The sequence below is a fragment of the Pristiophorus japonicus genome, chromosome 5 (genome assembly GCF_044704955.1).
Source record: "Pristiophorus japonicus isolate sPriJap1 chromosome 5, sPriJap1.hap1, whole genome shotgun sequence".
Taxonomy (NCBI): domain Eukaryota; kingdom Metazoa; phylum Chordata; class Chondrichthyes; family Pristiophoridae; genus Pristiophorus; species Pristiophorus japonicus.
The window spans coordinates 68113437-68133451 of NC_091981.1; the positions used below are offsets into that span (position 1 = coordinate 68113437).

General features: G+C 41.6%; 1 protein-coding gene across 8 annotated transcripts in view; it reads left to right on the forward strand.

The window, feature by feature from the left end:
* The window catches only part of hivep1 (HIVEP zinc finger 1), a 330679-nt gene that overhangs the window by 234598 nt on the left and 76066 nt on the right, over nucleotides 1-20015 (forward strand). For 7 of the 8 annotated variants that reach the window (XM_070880700.1, XM_070880703.1, XM_070880705.1 and 4 more), the window contains 2 exons: nucleotides 2895-9067; nucleotides 16810-16940. In XM_070880700.1, the coding sequence (XP_070736801.1) occupies nucleotides 2895-9067; nucleotides 16810-16940 (6304 nt within the window). The remainder of the gene's footprint in view (nucleotides 1-2894; nucleotides 9068-16809; nucleotides 16941-20015) is intronic. The other variant, XM_070880704.1, reaches the window with a different exon arrangement.

The following is a 20015-nucleotide window of genomic DNA, read 5'->3' on the forward strand; positions in this document are numbered from 1 at the left end:
AACCTAACTTTTTAAAGAGGGTGTCTTTCTGCTGGGTGGGACATATACAGATGGTCACATTTACAATTGCATTGAATAGATGAAAATATTACACTAACTACTTGACCAAGGTCCTGCCATTTTTTACACTGGCCTCCAGATCTCATGGTGGTCACCATTGCACAGTAATCTTCTGCAACTTGTTTCCAGCGTTTCTTCATTTCTTTGGGTGGCACTTTTATGTGACCTCTGCTGGTGTCCAGCTCCTGCCATCTGGCCTCAATCGCAGTAACTAGCGCCTCCACTTCTTCCTGCAAGAAATTCTTGGTCCTTGCACCGTGTTGCATCTTGTACTGCTACGATTTTTTCAATGTTCTCACACAGCACTCAACGTTCTCACACACAACTGGCTCTTTAAAAATGGCTGATTGCTAACTCGGAACTGTACTGCGCATGCGTATCCATTGCAATGACATCAAAAACATAACTTTTTTTTCCATGCATGCGCAGAAGGTGCAGCATCATTTTTCGGCGCAGACAGCAGGCTCCACCCACTAAGGCGTCTGGACACGCTGTGCAGCGCCAAATTCGAATTATACATTGGGGAAACTTTGGCAAATTATTTCTGCTGCATTTCTGGCCTAGAAAAACAGGCGTAACTCTGGCAATACGCCAGAAAACAGGCTTGGGAAAAATTGAGTCCATCACCATAGTATTGGATTGCTGCAGAACTACTCCATCTGTTGGTGGCTGTGGGACATTTATTTTTCATCAAATATGAATATGCTGATAGATCACATTTATTTTAAACTACAGTATTCTCTTTCCTATCCTCAAAATAAATCACTTGACCTTGAGTGATAAGGGAGTAAAGGGTTATGGGGAGGGGGCAGGGAAGTGGAGCTGAGTCCATGATCAGATCAGCCATGATCTTATTGAATGGCGGAGCAGGCTCGAGCGGCCAAATGGCTTACTCCTGCTCCTATTTCTTATGTTCTTATGACCTATTTATTGGTTTTGTACCTTGGAAGCTTAAAATGATTTAATCATAAATCTCAACTGTGAGGAAAATAAGTTAATTCAATGCCATCTCTTCAAATTGTATATTTAATCTGCTTTACATTGATTACTTTTTAAGTTGACCACTGTTCCAATAATCATAGGAATGACCTGTGATGACTCATCTCGCAACCATATTATGTTGTAATGGATGATAATCCAACAGGCAGTTAACTGCCGTTACCAGAAAAGTGCAAGTATGGGCTTTCCCTGCTTCTGAACACCATTTGCGCTGCAGATCTTTCATATTGAGGACTTGTTGGCGAGTCGACTTACTGGCCAGAGGTCGGTCCGTTCCCCTCTGACGTAATTTTCTTTTTGCTAACTTTCAAGTTGGCTGAGGCTCCTGCTTTAGGCAGACATGAGCATAATTAAAATATAAAAGTCGCAGCCCAATGTTGTGACGTGATTTTAAGTAGAACTTGTGGAGGCCCACTTGGTGATAAGTCTGCCAGATAAACCTGGCAGGAGGCAGCAGAATGGCAAGAAGAGTTGTGTTTTTTTACTCTTTGAGAAGATTTCTTGGGGGCCAGAAGAATCAGGAGTGTTCCTCTGGGCCCTAGAAGGAATCCTTGGGCTTCCCCTGTCCCTGTCTTTGATAACTCACCTCAGCACTTATCTTATGCTCGGGACCGTTCCCTTGCATCCCTGGCAGTGTCTGGCTCCCGACCCAGTGTCTGACTCCTGACTATGCGGTCCCCGCACACCAATCCCACCCCGAGTAAAAATCGACCCTTGTGCAAAATGATTGTCAAATTGGTGATAGATGATATTACTAAGAATTTTAAAATTAAAGAATTCCTTTCCATTCACTAGAATGACATGTGTGTAGTTTGATCAACTAAACTCATTCGGGTCAATTTTGATTCTGAAGTCAACAGAGAGTAATATTACAAAAGCAAAATACTGTGGTTACTGGAATCTGAAATAAAAACAGAAAATGCTGGAAATCTCAGCGGGTCAGGCAGCATCTGTGGAGAGAAAGCAGAGTTAATGTTTCGGGACGATGACCCTTCGTCAGAGTAATATTAGGTTGGGTGTACATGTGGTGTTCCATTCGATCCTGTGGGTTTCCCACCCAACAAGTTAGGTCAAAATTACCCCCAAAGAAATAAGTGTCTGAATTTTTGATTTTGCCATCTGGGTTGTTGCTACTATTCCACATCCTCCAAAGAAATTCTAATTCTGCACGCAACTTTAAAAAAAAATCCAGACCCTGAAAACACATTTTCATTTACTACAAGGAACTAAATTCTGGAACTCTGATGAAGTATTACACGCCCAAGGCGTTGTAGCCTGTCTTTTCCCCATTATAGATGTTGACTATGTATTTCCAGCATTTTAATTATAGATTTACAACATTTGTAGTTTTTCCTTTTTATATCGATATGACAAAATTGATCATTTTAATTCTACATTCTGGAAAGCGTCTTCATTACTTGAACTTTTAACTGTATATACAACATTTGATTTTACAAAAACCAAACCCAACAGGACCTTGAATTTGGAAATTGCAGGCGTACTTCCATGATTTCCATCCATTACAGTTAGATGAAAGATTAGTGAAGTGCACCCGTAATGTCCTGATATGCACTCCCGACAGGTGAGGCACCATGCCAAGAGTGCAATTTCATAAAATCAGCTCAATAATTTTGAATCCAATGTGTCAAAAATGATATGAAATCATCTACTGTGAAGTTTTGCTTTATAACCATTAATGTCTTGAAAGCAAACAATTTTTGTGCACTAATAGTTATGTAAATATGATTTACTGTATGTCCCCTGTAACCTTAATACTGTTATTTAAATGCAGGAAAAGCAAAATAATTTGATTTCTTAACTTAATTTTGTTTTAGTAGAATCCCATGACACTAGACGAAAAGCGAAACCCAATCCAGTTAAAGGTGTAAAGCGGAAGAAAGTTGTAGCTGACAACGTGACAAAGAAAATTCCCAAATCACCTGTGAAAACGCTGTTAAAGTTTTGTAATGATGGACAAAATGTGGAGGCAGCCTTTTCTGTTGGTGGTGTTCCAACTGCTTCTACACTATTAAAAAAAGAACATTTGCTTGTCCAAAATGGAGGACTGGAGAGAGAAAGTGAAATTGAGCAAGAATGTTCGCAAGACCTAAACCTTGTGTATGAGGCAACTGAAGCTAGTGCTGGCAGGTCAATGCAGAAAAAGATTGTGGCAGCGCAGCATTCAGTTGAGCCATGCAACAGATCCCCAAATTGGGGAGCACAACAACTAGAAACCGATGCTACACTGAAATTACTGGTGTCGGAGAAACCTCGCTCACTACCCTATGAGCATCCACAACATCTTTCTTTACTACGTGAACATTGGATCATTAAAGCCAAGAGCAATACTTGCAGTACAAATGGGAGCTCTCCTTCTTATGCAACTACTGCTTTTGATGTCTTATTGAAAGCTATGGAGCCAGAACTAAAAACTCTATCGAAGGTAAAATTCTCTGTAGCTGAGTCAGAGTCAAGAAAATCAGACATCACTGTTGGAACCCAGGGACAGTCAAGTGGAATATCAACAGTTACTGCACAGTCCCTAAATCAAACTTCAGTATGTAAATCAGAATTTGCTACAGGCCCACAGTACTATTCAAATGTTACTCAGATTGTGCCCACATCAAGGAATAGAGAGCAAGCACAGGTTCAGCCTACGTCTCACTTACACTACCAGCAAACTCAATTTGTTTCGGAAGCCGCACAACAAAATCAACACCATGCCTTATCTCAGAGGTTTAACGGATCACCAATACACCAGAAGAGCCAAGGAAAACACCATTTTCATCCAACGTACAACTTAACTGTGACTTCTTTAGGTCATTCTCAGACCCCTGTCATGCCACATCGGCTGCATCAAAGTCAGATTGTCGTCCATCCAAATCAGTCAATGGCAGTCAATTCACCTAATTGTGTTCAAGTGGGATCTGGTTATAAGCAGCTCCAGGTGACACCAATTATCAACTCTGGGACGGACCAAGTGTCCGATATTCTACTTAAGGACCAGAAACCTAAAAAGCAAGGGAAGTATATTTGTGAGTATTGCAACCGAGCTTGTGCGAAACCTAGTGTTCTCCAAAAGCACATTCGATCACATACTGGTGAACGACCCTACCCTTGTGTTACATGTGGGTTTTCATTTAAGACTAAAAGTAATTTATATAAGCACAAAAAGTCGCATGCACATGCTATCAAACTTGGTCTTGTTTTCAGATCAGAGAGCAGCGGTACATCAGTGTCACAGGAATTTGACCGAGCACTTAGTAATCATTCAGATGTAGAGGAAAGTGGTGAAAGTGAGGGTGAATCCACATCTGAAGAAAAATCTTTTGACCAAAAGCACTTTGAACTGGAAGCTGTGCAAATAACCGGCAATGTGTTTGATTCAGAAACACCAACGTTCCCTAGGAGTCTCATGTCATCCAAAAAATTGGTAAATAAAACCATTGGTTATGACGCTTGTGAGCGTGTGACTCTGCATAAATCCTCTGAGCCAAAAGTTACAGCTGCTTTACCTAAAGTGGTGGTTTATCCTGTGAATGTTTCCCCCTTAAGGGCTGATAGTCCAAAGGTGACAGAAACAGCTCCAGAACCAGCCACTGCACAACGGCAAACAAATCTGCGGACTGCTGAGATAGAGTCAAGTTCCGTTTGGATGTCTTCACTGAAGAAGCAAGATACTGAGCGCAAGCAGCAGGTAGAAATTAGCCCACAAGAAGAAGAAAAGCCTCAATCAGTAACCGCCCATGCACAGCTTCAAAGACAGCAGGCCACAGATTTTTGTCAGCAGCAAGGGAAGTATCATTTGAGCCCTCGAAGTTTAGGGAGCACAGACTCTGGGTATTTTTCTCGTTCAGAGAGTGCAGATCAGCAGATGAGTCCACTAAGTCCTTACATTAAGTCATTGACCACTACCGAAGTTGATCTCAACAAGAGCAGTTTGCCTTGTCCACCTCATAGCAACCAAGTTGTGGGCACTGTTTTACAGATGAGCTCAATCGAAAAACCATCCAAATTAACAGCTCCTGTTCGTACTCAGATAGCAACAAAAACACTTGAAGAACGTATCTCCAAGTTGATATCAGACAATGAAGCAGTAGTTGATGATAAACAGCTGGATAGTGTAAAACCAAGAAGAACATCTCTTTCAAGGAGAGGGAGCATAGACTCACCAAAACCATATACATTTAAAGATTCATTCCAGTTTGATCTACGGCCAATTCATTCAGGAAGGAGAACAAGCTCCAGTTCTGATATATCCAAGTCCCCCTTTACACCTACTGACAAGTCGAAGCAAGTGTTTCTTTTATCAGTTCCTCCTCCATTTCCTTCTCTTGATTGTTTACCAATTACTAGAAGTAACTCAATGCCGGCTACTCCAGCATACTCCGCCATACCTGCAAATACAGTGCCTGCAGGACACCCACTTCGAGAGAGTCAGTCCTTTGACGATAAAATTGGGGGTTCATTTAGCGATGATGTCTTTGTTCCCGGGCCACCTATATCTCTACAACTTGCCCATCCCCGAACCCTTGTCAGACAGACTGCAGTAGAGGATTCATCAACTAGTGAAGGGCAGAGCTTTGCTTCCACACGCTCTATGGATGAAGTTTGCCACAGGAGTAACATGGCTGCAGGGGTTTTGATGCCAAGAAGCAAATCATTTGAGCATGGGCTGCGTATGCAAGAAAAAGCGAAGAAATCACAAGGACGGGGGTCAATGTATGAATGTGAAACTTGCCGAAACAGATATAGAAAGTTGGAGAACTTTGAAAATCACAAGAAATTCTACTGTTCGGAGCTCCATGGGCCAAAACTTAAACCACCAATCACAAAAGATTCAGAACACGAAGCAGCATCACGCCGCATTCTGCCACAATTGCTACATTACAGGGTAACAGGAACAACAGGTGTGCTCCAGCAACCACCTAAGATGAGGAAAAGGAGGAAAATTAAAAGCATTGGTGATGATGATGAGATGTTACCCAGTGAAGGCACTGGAACAAAAACTGTAAATAAGGAATCTTTATCAGATCAGATAAGTGCTGCTATCTCCAGTATGTCTCACAGAAGCAATGCAGGCGACGGCACTCAACCAGCAAGTGTCAGTGTGAAGAGTTTATTAGGACAGCATTTTCGGCCGAGCACAGTGGAACATTCCCTGGAGACTCCTGTGTCTTTTAGTAATGAAATTCAAACCAAACCATTTCACTGTCCATTACCAGAAAGAGGAGAGTTAAGTAGAACCAGCAGTGGAGTTTCTGTAATCCAACACACAAACTCTTTGAGTAGGCCCAGTTCATTTGAGCAATTAGAATCTGTTGATAGAATTTCTCCTGGCCCTGTGCAAGAAAAGGAAACCCACAATGAAACTATGCAGCTTTCTGTATTTGTGAGCAGTAAAGAAGATGCTTGTTGCCAATCCACAGTTTCCCAACAGCAATCTAAAACTTCTGGGATATCGAGAGCAGCAACATGTGAAACTTCAAGATCATCACCTGCTGATCGCACTCCACAACAGCAGTTAAGACTGGTGCGTCAGCATAACATCCAGGTCCCTGAGATTTTGGTCACAGAGGAACCAGACCGGGAACAGGACACGCAAGGAAATGAGCAGGAAAAGGTGACAGAAAAATTTAATTGGCCTCAGCGAAGTGAAACACTTTCAAAGCTACCAACAGAGAAGCTCCCACCAAAAAAGAAAAGAATCCGCTTGGCTGAGATGGAACATTCATCTGGTGAATCCAGCTTTGATTCAACACCATCGAGGAGTTTTAGTCGGGACAGCAAATTGCCGCCTTCCAGTTTTTCAGCTTCTTTTGATAGGGAGGATGCTCCTCGGATTGAGAGTCTTTCAAAGGTGGAAACAATTAGTAAATCAACTGAGCTGGCACTGGTTAGTCGCTCAAATACACTTGGTGTTCCCAATCCACACTACAGAGAAATGAGACGTGCTGCATCTGAACAGAGTAATTGTGTGCCATTGTCTATGGAGGCCACTGCAGGAATTCGTAGCAAGTCATTTGATTGTAGTATCATTTCAACATCAAGATCTACATCACCTGAAGTTTCTATGGAAATGATTTCAACCATGGCTTCTGAAATAATAGCTTCTGGCTCGCTGTCACTTATTGAAAGGAGAAGAGGTCCTCTTTTACGACAAATGTCTTTAAGTATTGGCCCAGATATTCCGCAGCCTCCGGTTTTGCCTTCCAATTTATTCCAACAAAATCTGACTCTGCAGGTAACTGCCCTGCCACAACTCAAAAGCTCCTTATCCCATAGATCTTCTCCTGTATCCTTTTTAACTTCACAGCATCAGTTGTCTTGTGTGGCACAAGTTCGGCACATAGTACAGCATGAGCCACAGTCTTCAATACAAGATGTAAATGTGAACAATGAAATCCATGTTAAACAACCTTTAGTCCACGCATCTCCTGCACAGAAGCCCACGTCATGTCCAGTTCCACAAGGAAACCTGAAGGCACTGCCCGCAAAAATAACAGCAGCTCACATAACCCAACAGAAACTGTGTCCAATTATATCTCTTACTTCTGCAACTCAAGGTAATATATTTGCTCCTAAATATCAGCTTCAGCTTGTTCAGAAACAGCCCTGCCAACCATATTTGCTTCCTAATGTTACATCCCAACTGCCAGTTATTCCCCTATCTATTCCTGTTACTCCAGAATCAACTGGGGTAACTTCAAATATTTTATCCCAGTCACTGGAGATCATCTCAAATTTGTATTTGGTCCCTCCAGTCCAGCATGTTCATTCTGGCCAATCGTCCGGTCAGGTACAGGCTCTAGCTTCTCTGGTCATGCCTGTTGGAATCCAGAGTAGGAAAGCTGCTCATAACGCTGCTACCGTTACAACATTGCCACAGATTTTGGTCACACAAGACCAAACAAACCAGCCAGCTATAGTGATTTGTAAACTTGATACAGTAAATTCAACCACTGATGAGGAAATGCCTTCAGGATCAAAGGATTATTTGGAAGCCCAACAAAGTAAAATAAACTCAAAAATGAAGGTGTCTGCTATTTCTGAAAATTGTAATTCCTATAATGAAAGCAGAAGTTCACTTGTACTGAGCGGTTTGAAAATGCCATCAAGCGGTCTACTTACACAAGAAACGACAGGAACTAGTAAACGCATGCTGTCACCGGCAAACAGTTTAGATATAGCAATGGAAAAGCACCAGAAGCGGGTTAAGGATGAAAATGGATCTGCAAGTACTGGTCATGTGACACCAGTACAGTTACAGAACATGAAATCTGTTGAAACTAATAAGCTTAAGAAGCCCATGTTAGTGAGGCAACTTTGCACAACAGATCAGATTGAAGGCACATTGCCTGTTGAGCAAGAAGGTACCTTGAAATACAGTCCTCAAACATTAGAGCTCAACAGCTCATCAGCAAAGTTGCTTCATGAGGTGCCAGTATCTTGCCAGGGTAGACCTCCGGTAGTTTCAAGAGAGGTTTTGGAGTCTGAAAGTTCAAAACATTCTCCCTCCACTTCGAGCAGCAATATTCGAAAGTCACCCATAACTGTATCCTCGAGTTCTCCACAAGCACATATCACTCTGTTGAAATCACCCACTAATAGTCAGGGTTATAAGTCACCATCGAGTAATGACCAAATGCAGCCAGCAAGCAACCAAAGCCGAATAAAAGTGGGAGCTTCCTTTCCAGTCACAAGTACACGAGATGTACAGCGTGCAACACTTCCAACTCTGAAGACTTCAACAAGTTTTAGTTGGTGTTACCTGTCAAAGCGCAAGCCTTTACATATACAGCAAATGGACAAAAAAGTCTCTGCATATGCTACTTGGCCTGTCATCCCTAACAATCCCAATCCACTGGGTCTACCAACTAAAGTTGCACTTGGTCTTCTCAATTCAAAGCAGAAGAACAAAAAAGTGATGTACACACAAGCGAAAACTACCCTGCTTCATTCTGGCATATTGGTACCTTCAAGCAAGTGGAAAGCTGATATGTCCAAGGTATTACAAATTATTTTAGACCTTGCTAACAGTTGGGCAGAGGAAATTGTTTTAACTATGCTTGTTATAACAGGCCAAAATGGGGTCAGACCTAGGTTACTCATGCCACCAGTTCAGAGAGGAAGACATGAGTATGGTTCTTAATGAATACTTTACGTCTGTCTTCACAAATGAGAGCAACAATGCAGACATTGTAGTTGAGGAGGAGTGTGAAATATTAGATGAGATAAACATAGTGAGAGAAGAAGTATTAAGTATTATTTAGCATCTTTGAAAGTAGATACTTCGCCAGGCTCGGATTAAATGCATTCCAGGCTGTTAAGAGAAGCAAGGGAGGAAATAGCAGAGGCTTTAACTAGTTCTATTTCCACGCAATATGTAAAAGAATGTGACTTCTACTACTGCTTTAGCATCAGTCTTCACTTGGAAACAGGTAACACGTTTCTTTGTTTATAAACAATTGATGATCTGCTGCAACTGTCCTCCCTGTGTTTTGTACTGTATTACAGAATCGCCTCAATAAATCCTTTCTACTTTACTTTCTAAAGGCTATCTTTTTCACAAGTAGCAATTTCTTCCCTCCAACTGTTAATTGTTGTTAGCTGGTGTTTAGTACGAGAACGAGAGAAGTCAGCTAATACACCACTACCCTTGGATCTTAGTGAGGAGTCCTCTTCTCGTAAAGCCTTCCTTTTTATGAAGGTTTTTAACTCCATACTTGGATCGTGGCTCTTTTTATTCTTCATTGCAATAATGATGCAGAGCATACAGAGTTTGGTATAAGAATATAAGAAATAGGAACAGGAGTATGCCATACGGCCCCTCAAGCCTGCTCCGCCATTCAATAAGATCATGGCTGATCTGATCATGGACTCAGCTCCACTTCCACCCACACCCCCGCAACCCCCCCCCCCCCCACCCAACCCGCTCCCCATAACCCCTTATCCCTTTCTCACTCAAGAAACTGTCTATTTCTGTCTTAAATGTATTCAATGTCCCAGCTTCCACAGCTCTCTGAGGCAGCAAATTCCACAGATTTACAACCCTCTGAGAGAAGAAATTCCTCCTCATCTCTGTTTTAAATGGGTGGGCCCTTATTCTAAGATCATGCCCGCTAGTTCTAATCTCCCTTATCAATAGAAACATCCTCTCTGCATCCACCTTGTCAAGCCCCCTCATAATCTTATACGTTTCGATAAAATCACCTCTCATTCGTCTGAACTCCAATGAGTAGAGGCCCAACCCACTCAACCTTTCCTCATAAGTCAACCCCCTCATCCCCGGAATCAACCTAGTGAACCTTCTCTGAACTGCCTCCAAAGCAAGTATATCCTTTCGTAAATATGGAAACCAAAACTGCATGTAGTATTCCAGGAGTGGCCTCACCAATACCTTGTATAGCTGTAGCAAGACTTCCCTGCTTTTATATTCCACCCCCTTTGCAATAAAGACCAAGCTACCATTGGCTTTCCTGATCACTTGCTGTACCTGCATACTATCCTTTTGTGTTTCATGCACAAGTACCCCCAGGTCCCGCTGTACTGTGGCACCTTGCAATCTTTCTCCATTGAAATAATAACTTGCTCTTTGATTTTTTTCTGCCAAAGTGCATGACCTCATACTTTCCAACATTATACTCCATCTACCAAATTTTTGCCCACTCACTTAGCCTGTCTATGTCCTTTTACAGATTTTTTGTGTCCTCCTTACACATTGCTTTTCCTCCCATCTTTGTATCGTCAGAAAACTTGGCTATGTTACACTCAGTCCCTTCTTCCACGTCGTTAATATAGATTGTAAATAGTTGGGGTCCCAGCACTGATCCCTGCGGCACCCCACTAGTTACTGGTTGCCAACCAGAGAATGAACCATTTATCCCGACTTTCTGTTTTCTGTCAGTTAGCCAATCCTCTATCCTTGCTAATATATGACCCCCAACCCCTTGTGCAGTAATCTTTTATGTGGCACCTTGTCAAATGCCTTCTAGAAGTCCAAATACACCACATCCACTGGTTCCTCTTTATCCACCCTGTTCGTTACATCCTCAAAGAACTCCAGCAAATTTGTCAAACATGACTTCCCCTTCATAAATCCATTCTGACTGCCTGACCGAATTTTGCTTATCCAAATGTCCTGCTACTGCTTCTTTAATAATGGACTCCAACATTTTCCCAACCACAGATGTTAGGCTAACTGGTCTATAATTTCCTGGTTTTTTTCTGCCTCCTTTTTTAAATAGGGGCGTTACATTTGCAGTTTTCCAATCTGCTGGGACCTCTCCAGAATCCAGGGAATTTTGGTAAATTACAACCAATGCATCCACTATCCCTGCCGCTACTTCTCTTAAGACCCTAGGATGCAAGCCATCAGGTCCAGGGGATTTATCTGCTTTTAGTCCCATTATCTTACTGAGTACTACCTCCTTAGTGATTGTGATTGTGTTAAGTTCCTCCCCCCCTATAACCCCTTGATTATCCACTGTTGGAATATTGTTAGTGTCTTCTACCGTAAAGACTGATACAAAATATTTGTTCCGAGTTTCTGCCATCTCCATATTCCCCATAACTAATTTCCTGGTCTCTTCCTCGAAGGTACCAACATTTACTTTAACCACTCTTTTCCTTTTATATACCTATCTGCTTCAACTGCGAAGGAGCACTGTTTGTAGCACTGCATGCTCTGTCGTGCCCCATACTGGCAGTTGTCTGATCCAGCCAACACTGTCCAACCTCTCCATTTCAAGACCGGCCTCAGTTGTAAAATTTGGGCACAGTAATGTCTAGGTAGAGACGGAAGCAGTCCTTTAAGTTAGGAGGTAGGACACACAGGATGATGACCATTCAGGCAAAATTCCTTTAAATATAACCACTATGTTGCAGCAGAAATGGGTGTGACATTTTCTATTCCTAGCGACATCAACAACTTGCATTAATATAGCGGCCCTGTCGTACATCATTGAACACTGTCCTCAGGAAATTTGCAGGTAGCCTACAAGATATTCACACTGTTATACCGGAAGCTTTGGCCTGCGTATCTGATTTAAATATTGATATTTAATTTTTTTTTGCAACTGCCATATGAAAGAAGAAAGAAGCGGCTTTTAACTAGGTAAAATATCCCAAGGTTGGTGTTAAGCCACATTACAGAATTGCCTGGGCAGTTAATTGGAGCTCCTATAATTTAAAAAAAACATTGTTGAATGGAATTGTTTTAATGTTGATGCTTTCTCATAAGCAAGGGTAACCTATTTGATTTGGAAAGAGTGTTGCTGAGGCAAGTTGTGAGCGTTCAGCATGATTGCCGAATAGATCTGCAAAAATAAAATGAATAATCTCAGCCGCCGGCTACGATGCATTCCAAGGATCCTTAATGAAATAAGGGGGGAAATTGCAGGAATTATGGCACAAATCTTCCAGAAATCACTGAATATTGGAGGTGTCTGGGGACTAGAGAAAGGCAGATGTTACTCCTATTTTTTAAAACAGGAAGCAAAAGTGACACAGACCAATGAGTTTGACATCCATTGTGGGTAAATTATAAAAACCCTTATTAAACATAAGATCATGGGGCATCTGAACAGAAATAATATAAAAGATTCATGAAGGGGAGGTCTTGCCGATCTAATTTATTGATTTTCTTTTGGTGGGGGGGGTGGGTGGGAGGTGGCAAAGGAGCTTTAGAGGGGTAAGGCAGTGGATGGCGGCAGATTAAGAAAAAGGGAGGTGCAACGAGACCTGGGTGTCATGGCACATCAGTCATTGAAAGTTGGCATGCAGGTACAGCAGGCAATGAAGAAGGTAAATCGTATGTTGGCCTTCATAGCTAGGGGATTGGGAGTATAGGAGTAGGGAGGTCTTACTGAAGTTGTACAGGCCCTTGGTGAGGCCTCACCTGGAATATTGTGTTCAGTTTTGGTCTCCTAATCTGAGGAAGGACGTTCTTGCTATTGAGAGAGTGCAGCGAAGGTTCACCAGACTGATTCCAGGGATGGCTGGACTGACATATGAGGAGAGACTGGATCAACTGGGCCTTTATTCACTGGGGTTTAGAAAGATGAGAGGGGATCTCAGAATCTTATACGTTTCTATGACGGGACTGGATAGGTTAGATGTGGGAAGAATGTTCCCGATGTTGGGGAAGTCCAGAACCAGGGTACACAGTCTTCGGATAAGGGGTAGGCCATTTAGGACGGAGAAACTTCTTCACTCAGAGAGTTGTTAACCTGTGGAATTCCCTGCCGCAGAGAGTTGTTGATGCCAGTTTATTGGATATATTCAAGAGGGAATTAGATATGGCCCTTACGGTTAAGGGGATCAAGGGGTATGGAGAGAAAGCAGGAAAGGAGTACTGAGGGAATGATCAGCCATGATCTTATTGAATGGTGGTGCAGGCTCAAAGGGCCGAATGGCCTACTCCTGCACCTATTTTCTATGTTTCTATGATGTGGTGTACTTGGATTTCAGTAAGACCTTAGATACAGTCCCTCTGGAAAGTCTGGTACTGAAAATAAAGAAAGCGAGAATCATTGGAAATATTTTACAATGGATATGTAATTGGTTGACTGATAGAACCCAGGGGGTGGTGAAACAAGGATTATCATTGACCTTGGAGAATATTACCAGTGGGTCCCCACAGCGGTCTCTCTTGTTTAATATCTCAAGAAATTATTTGGAGCTAGGAGTTATAAGATAATGGCTAGATTTGCAGATGATACAACGCTAATGAAGCTGTTAGATTAAAACTAAACAGGATAAGCTACAGGAGAATTTCAATATACGTTGGATTTGGGCAGACAGGTGACAGATGAAATTCAAGGTAGAGAAATGGCAAGTGCTTCACATGGGACAATAAATCCAGGAAGGGACTATTAATTAAATGAAAAGAAAATAATGTGCATGGGAAATAAAATAGATGTAGGGGTCCTAATTAACAATAAACTGAAGCTATCACAAAAATGCTCAGTGGCAGTGAGTAAAGCAAATCGGGTGCTGGGATGTATTTAAAGGTCAAAATTGAGACTTGCCACTTTACAAATCATTGGTGCGACCTCACTTAGAATACAGTGTGCAGTCCTGGTTGCCACAGTACAAAAAGGAAATTGCGCCTATTGAAACGATACAGAAGAGAGCAACCAGAATGATTGAGGGGCTGGAAGGATTGAATTATGAAGAGCGATATGTAAATTGGGCACATTCTCACTGGAAAATAAACGGTTGAGAGGCACTATGATTGCTGTTTTTAGGATTCTAAAGGGACTATATAATGTAGATCATGACAAGCTGTTGTACCTTGTCCAGAGCAGTAGAACCAGAAATCAGGACTGCTTGAAAGGGACAAGTTCAAAATTAATCTTCAGAAACATTATTTCAGTGACAGAGTGGTCAAGCTATGGAACAGGCTCCCTAGGAAAACTGTGGCTTCAAGTATTATTGATTCATTCAAATGCAAATTAGGTAGATTTATTTCAGAAAATAATATTTTGGAATACAGTATATAAGTAATTTCAGACATGGCATGGGGTAAGTATAGCATGTTTGGGAGCCACAGGTGACTTTGGACCTATGGATCCCAAAGCTCTCCATTACTGGGGTTTTCCTCGCCTCATGTCTGGGTCTGTTACAGCCTAACTGATAGAGATTAATTACCATGATTAGTTAACAACTCCATTATCGTTGTATCATGCGACTACCAGAATGGTAGAAGGCAAACTTGATGAACTTTGGTCTTTTTTCATCTAGCAATTCCTATGTTCTTAACACAAAAATTTGCTGCTGTTTTGCTATCGCTCATTTTGTGCTACCGTCCAAGACCAATTTCACCCCAAAGCTTGTAGAATGAGAAATACCTTATATTTGGTATCATGCTAGGGACTGCAATAAATATATATTTCTGCTACATTAGTGTCTTCATTTGTTGCTTTACTCTTTTCAGTTTTGTCTCCTACACTACCTCCTGAAGGGAATTATGTGACCAGAATGGAGGTTTCTTATTGGCTTGGTGCTCTAGATGCATGCAGTAAATTATTTAAGACATCCTAAATTACTGAATGAGATTGGTGGCTATTTAATGTTTAGTTAAGGGACTGTTACCCTTCCTGAAAACTGAATAAAGGAACCAAGGACCTAATAGAGAGAGAAGCTGACTGTGATGTCCACATGCTGAGTCTGTTGCTTAAGGAGTCAGGCTATAGGAACTGTTTGTGCTGAGCTCACTAACTTCTAAATGAGTTGTCAAGAGCTGACAATCATATTTTTGCTCATCCAGTCACAGTCATCTGGCTAATGATCTAATCGTGTAGGCGAAATGTATAGGAGATTATATGGAAGATCAGATGCACAAGTAATGCTCCCTTTGAGACTCTAAATATATATTCATTATCAATTTAGATATATACCTGAAAATACTGAATGTGCAGACAAGTATTGTGCAAAAGAAAAGTATAATAGCAATAGAATCTACGATAGTATCTCAAGTAAATGCTTCCCACTTCTTGAATTCCATGGAATGCATAATAAGCACTTAGCCATTTTTCTGTCATGCACTGTCTCATCATAAACTGCATCACTTTAGTAATTGTTAATGAAAATAGGAGTATCATTTATCCCTACTCTGTCTCCTTCCATCCAACCAATTACATCCCATGTCACAAGGTAACCTCCAACTCCTTGTGCTCTCATTTTTGTTAACCTTTTGTGTAGCCTTCTGGAAGTCTATATAGACAGCATCCATTGACACTCCCCTGTTGATCTTGTTAGTGACCTCCAAAAATCCAACTAAATTAGTCAGACATGTCTTACCTTTCACAAATCCATGCTGACACTCTTTGATCAGCTCATATTTGTTCAAATGCTCATTCACTCTGACCGTGATAGATTTCAGTAACTTCCCTGCAATGATGTTAAACTGACAGGTCTGCAGTTTTCTGGATTCTCCCTTCTTCCAGTGTTAAACAATGGAGTGACATTTGAAATTTTCCAAATCCAAAGGCACAATTACCAAATCCAGAGAGCTTTGGAAAATTATGACTTAATGTATCTGCAGTTTCTCCACATTTCTCTTTTAATACCCTAGGGTGGAAGCCATCATTTCCTGGAGTTTTGTCTACCATTATTTTCTCCATTACTATTAAAAAAAATATTAAATCCACTAAGTTCCTTCCCTTGACTTACTTTCCCTTGTATTCATTTAACAAATCTGCCATTTGCTTGTTAATCTGTCATCTGTATCTGTCTTTAATGGACCCATATTCTCCCATACCACACTCTCAATATATTTATAAAAACTTTGACAATTGCCTTTGATGTCTATCACAAGTTTTTGTTCATACTCCCTTTTTACACCTCTTATTACTTTCTTTTTAACCCTTTGTTGTTTGCTAAAGCTCTCTGAGTCTGCTGCATTTTCACTATTCCTTGCATTTGTGTAAGCCTTTTCATTTAGCTTAATACTGTCTCTTGCCTTGTTTGTTGACCATGTTTGCTTACTGCACAAGTGGAGCGTTTGCCTTTTTGGGGTATGTACTGTTTTGTATTGTACCAAATACTTCTTTGAATATTTCCCTCTGTCCTTGGGTTTATCCATTCACAGCTCAGCCCAGTTTATTGTGGTGAATTTGTTTCTCATCCATTTGAAGTTTACATTAAGCCTAATATCAAATTCAATCATATTAGTGTTAATATATAGAACATGTATTTCTCTTCTGTAATTACTGCTGAAATAAATTAATTGTTTGTTTTGGACAGGCACTGATCAGTCGAACATCTGCAATCAGTGAACACATCAGTAAGGACAAGTATGAAAATCAAGAAGTTAGTGATCCCAATAAAGAGCATGCTGCAATTGAACCCAGGCGAATCAGGATCTTCGATGGGGGGCAAGTTTATATTTTAAAAAACTTTTTTACAACAGTAAAAAATAAGGATAACTAAAGCAGAGGTAAAGTCATTTCTTTAACTTGTGTTTCTTTCCATCTTATCACATTTCCAGACAGTAACACATTCTTCTAGTCAGAGCATTGCATTCTCATTTCATTGGGCTGCCAGATTTGGCATGTATTTCGGCTGACTAAGCATTACGGACAGAATCCCAGGGTTCTAATTTTTTTACCTAAGTTTACTTTCCTCACCCGATGTGACCATTTAATTAAGTTAATATGACAGGGCACAATCAGATGGCATGCAGATAAGGTGAAAGTCTGACTGACTAAGGAACGTGGGTTTGGACAATTTCATATCCCAACCAATCAGTAGCTGAGCCCACAGCAGAAAACTGTGGCAGTGACATTCCATTCACGGAGGCCATCAGAATAGCTTATGCGAGAAACAGAAATGGAAAAATTCACCCTGATGGTCATTTGAGATTGGGGTTAAATCCCAGTGTAAATGGAGCTTTATTCACTTAGTATATTCATCTGTCAGCACGGCTGAGGCATATTTAAATAATTCCTTAATAAATGGTGTTTAATTTCATTAGTTAATGTCTATGAATGTGCAATGATGTTCCTATTGGTCAGGTGGGCAGAACAGTGGCAAATGGAATTTAATCCGGAGAAGTGTGAGGTAATGCATTTGGGGAGGGCTAACAAGGAAAGGGAATATACATTAAATGGTAGGACACTGGGAAGTGTAGAGGAACAAAGGGACCTTGGAATGCAGTTCCACAGATCTCTGAAGATAGCAGGCCAGGAAGATAAGGTGATTAAGAAGGCATATGGAATGCTTGCCTTTATTAGCCAAGGCATAGAATATAAGAGCAGGAGAGCAGAGGGGTTATGCTTGAACTGTATAAAACACTGGTTAGGCCACAGCTGGAGTACTGCATACAGTTCTGGTCACCGCATTACAGGAAGGACGTGATTGCACTAGAGAGGGTACAGAGGAGATTTACGAGGATGTTGCCGGGAGTGGAGAATCTTAGCTATGAGGACAGATTGGATAGGCTGAGTTTGTTTTCCTTGGAACAGAGGAGGCTGAGGGGAGACCTCATTGAGGTGTATAAAATTATGAGAGGCCTAGATATAGTGGATAGAAAGGGCCTATTTCCCTTAGCAGAGGGGTCAACAACTAGTGGGTATAAATTTAAAGTGATTGGCAGAAGGTTTTATGGGGACATTTCTTCACACAGAGGGTTGTGGGAATCTGGAACTCACTGCCAGAAAGGATGATAGAGGCAGAAACCCTCACCACATTTAAAAAGTACTTGGATGTGCACTTGAAGTGCTGTAACCTGTAGGATTATGGACCTAGAGCTGGAAAGTGGGATTAGGCGTGATAGCCTCTTCTTGGCCTGCACGGACACGATGGGCCGAAATAGCCTCCTTCCATACTGTAAATGGCCATGATTCTATTATGCGTGACTTATATAATCTAGTGGTCTGTATAACCTGTTTGCACAGTGTGTTGTGCTTATTCTGCTTGGTACGCATTGGTCAATGGGTGTTGTGTTTTAGAGCGCAGATAGGGTTGTCAACTCTGGTTGGACGTTTTCCTGGAGGTTTGATCGTGTGACGTTTGATTTCGTGACATTTAATCAAGGAGATTGACCTAGAGTTTGGGAGAGGAAAACAACAAACACTGGAGTAAGAACAGAAGCCTGAAAATCACTTCTATTACAAACGGTTCAAGACAAAAGTGGCCATGTGGTTGATGGTGAGGAAGAAAGCTGTAGACTGCAGGAAAATATCAATGGACTGGTCAGGTAGGCTGAAAAGTGGCAAATAAAATTCAATCTGAAGAAGTGTGAGGTAATGCATTTGGAGAGGGCTAACAAGGCAAGGGAATATAGAATAAATGGTAGGATACTGAGAAGTGTAGAGGAACAGAGGGATCTTGGAGTGCATGTCTATAGATCCCTGAAGGTAGTGGGACAGGTAGATGAGGTTTTTAAGAAGGCATACGGGATACTTTCCTTTTATAGCTGAGGTATAAAATATAAGAACAGGGAGGTTATGTTTGAACTGTATAAAACACTAGTAAGGCTACAGCTAGAGTACTGCATGCAGTTCTGGTCATCACATTACAGGAAAGATGTGATTGTACTGGAGAGAGTGCAAGGGTGTTTTACGAGGATATTGCCAGGACTGGAGAATTTTAGCTATGGGGAAAGATTGGATAGGCTGGGGTTGTTTTCTTTGGAACAGAGGAGTCTAAAGAGAGACTTAATTGAGGTGTATAAAAGATAGAATGGATACGAAGGATCTATGTCCCTTAGCAGAGAGGTCAATAACCAGCGGGCGTAGATTTAAACAAATTGGTAGGAGGATTAGAGGGGAGTTGAGGAGAATGTTATTCACCCAAAAGATGGTGGGGGTCTGGAACTCACTGCCTGAAACCACATTTAAAAACTACTTGGATATGCACTTGAAGTGCCGTAACCTACAGGGCTACGGACCAAGAGCTGAAAAGTGGGATTAGGTTGGATAGCTCTTTTTTGGCTGGCACAGACACAATGGGCTGAATGTCCTCCTGTGCCATAAATTTCTATAATTGTATGAAAAGTACTATTCTGTACCAATAGTAAATACTAAAAGCTTGTCAGAGTAAATTACCAAATCTAAAGTCTGTGCAGACAAGGCCAAAATTCCATTGATACATTATCCTGGAGGCGAATTCTGTGCGGGGAGGGCTGTTGTGAGGGCAGGAAACCCAGAAGAACGGGTTTCACAAAGATCCTGCAGAAATTAACTGCAGGACCCCTTTAGGTGGGGTTCCCACACACAGGCAGCCTGATTTATAGGCTGGAGGCCTTTTGGGCGGGAAGCCTTATTCATGACCCTACTAGAGCAGGTAGGTGTATTGGGGGAGTGAGAGAGATTGTGGGAGGCCGATGGTGGTCTGGGGGGAGGGTGTCCCGATTGTGGTGGTGGAGGGGGGGGGTGGTCTGATGGTGGCCTGGGGGATTTCTCGGTTCTAGGGGGGGGCGGGGGGGCACGTCCAATGGTGGCTGGAGG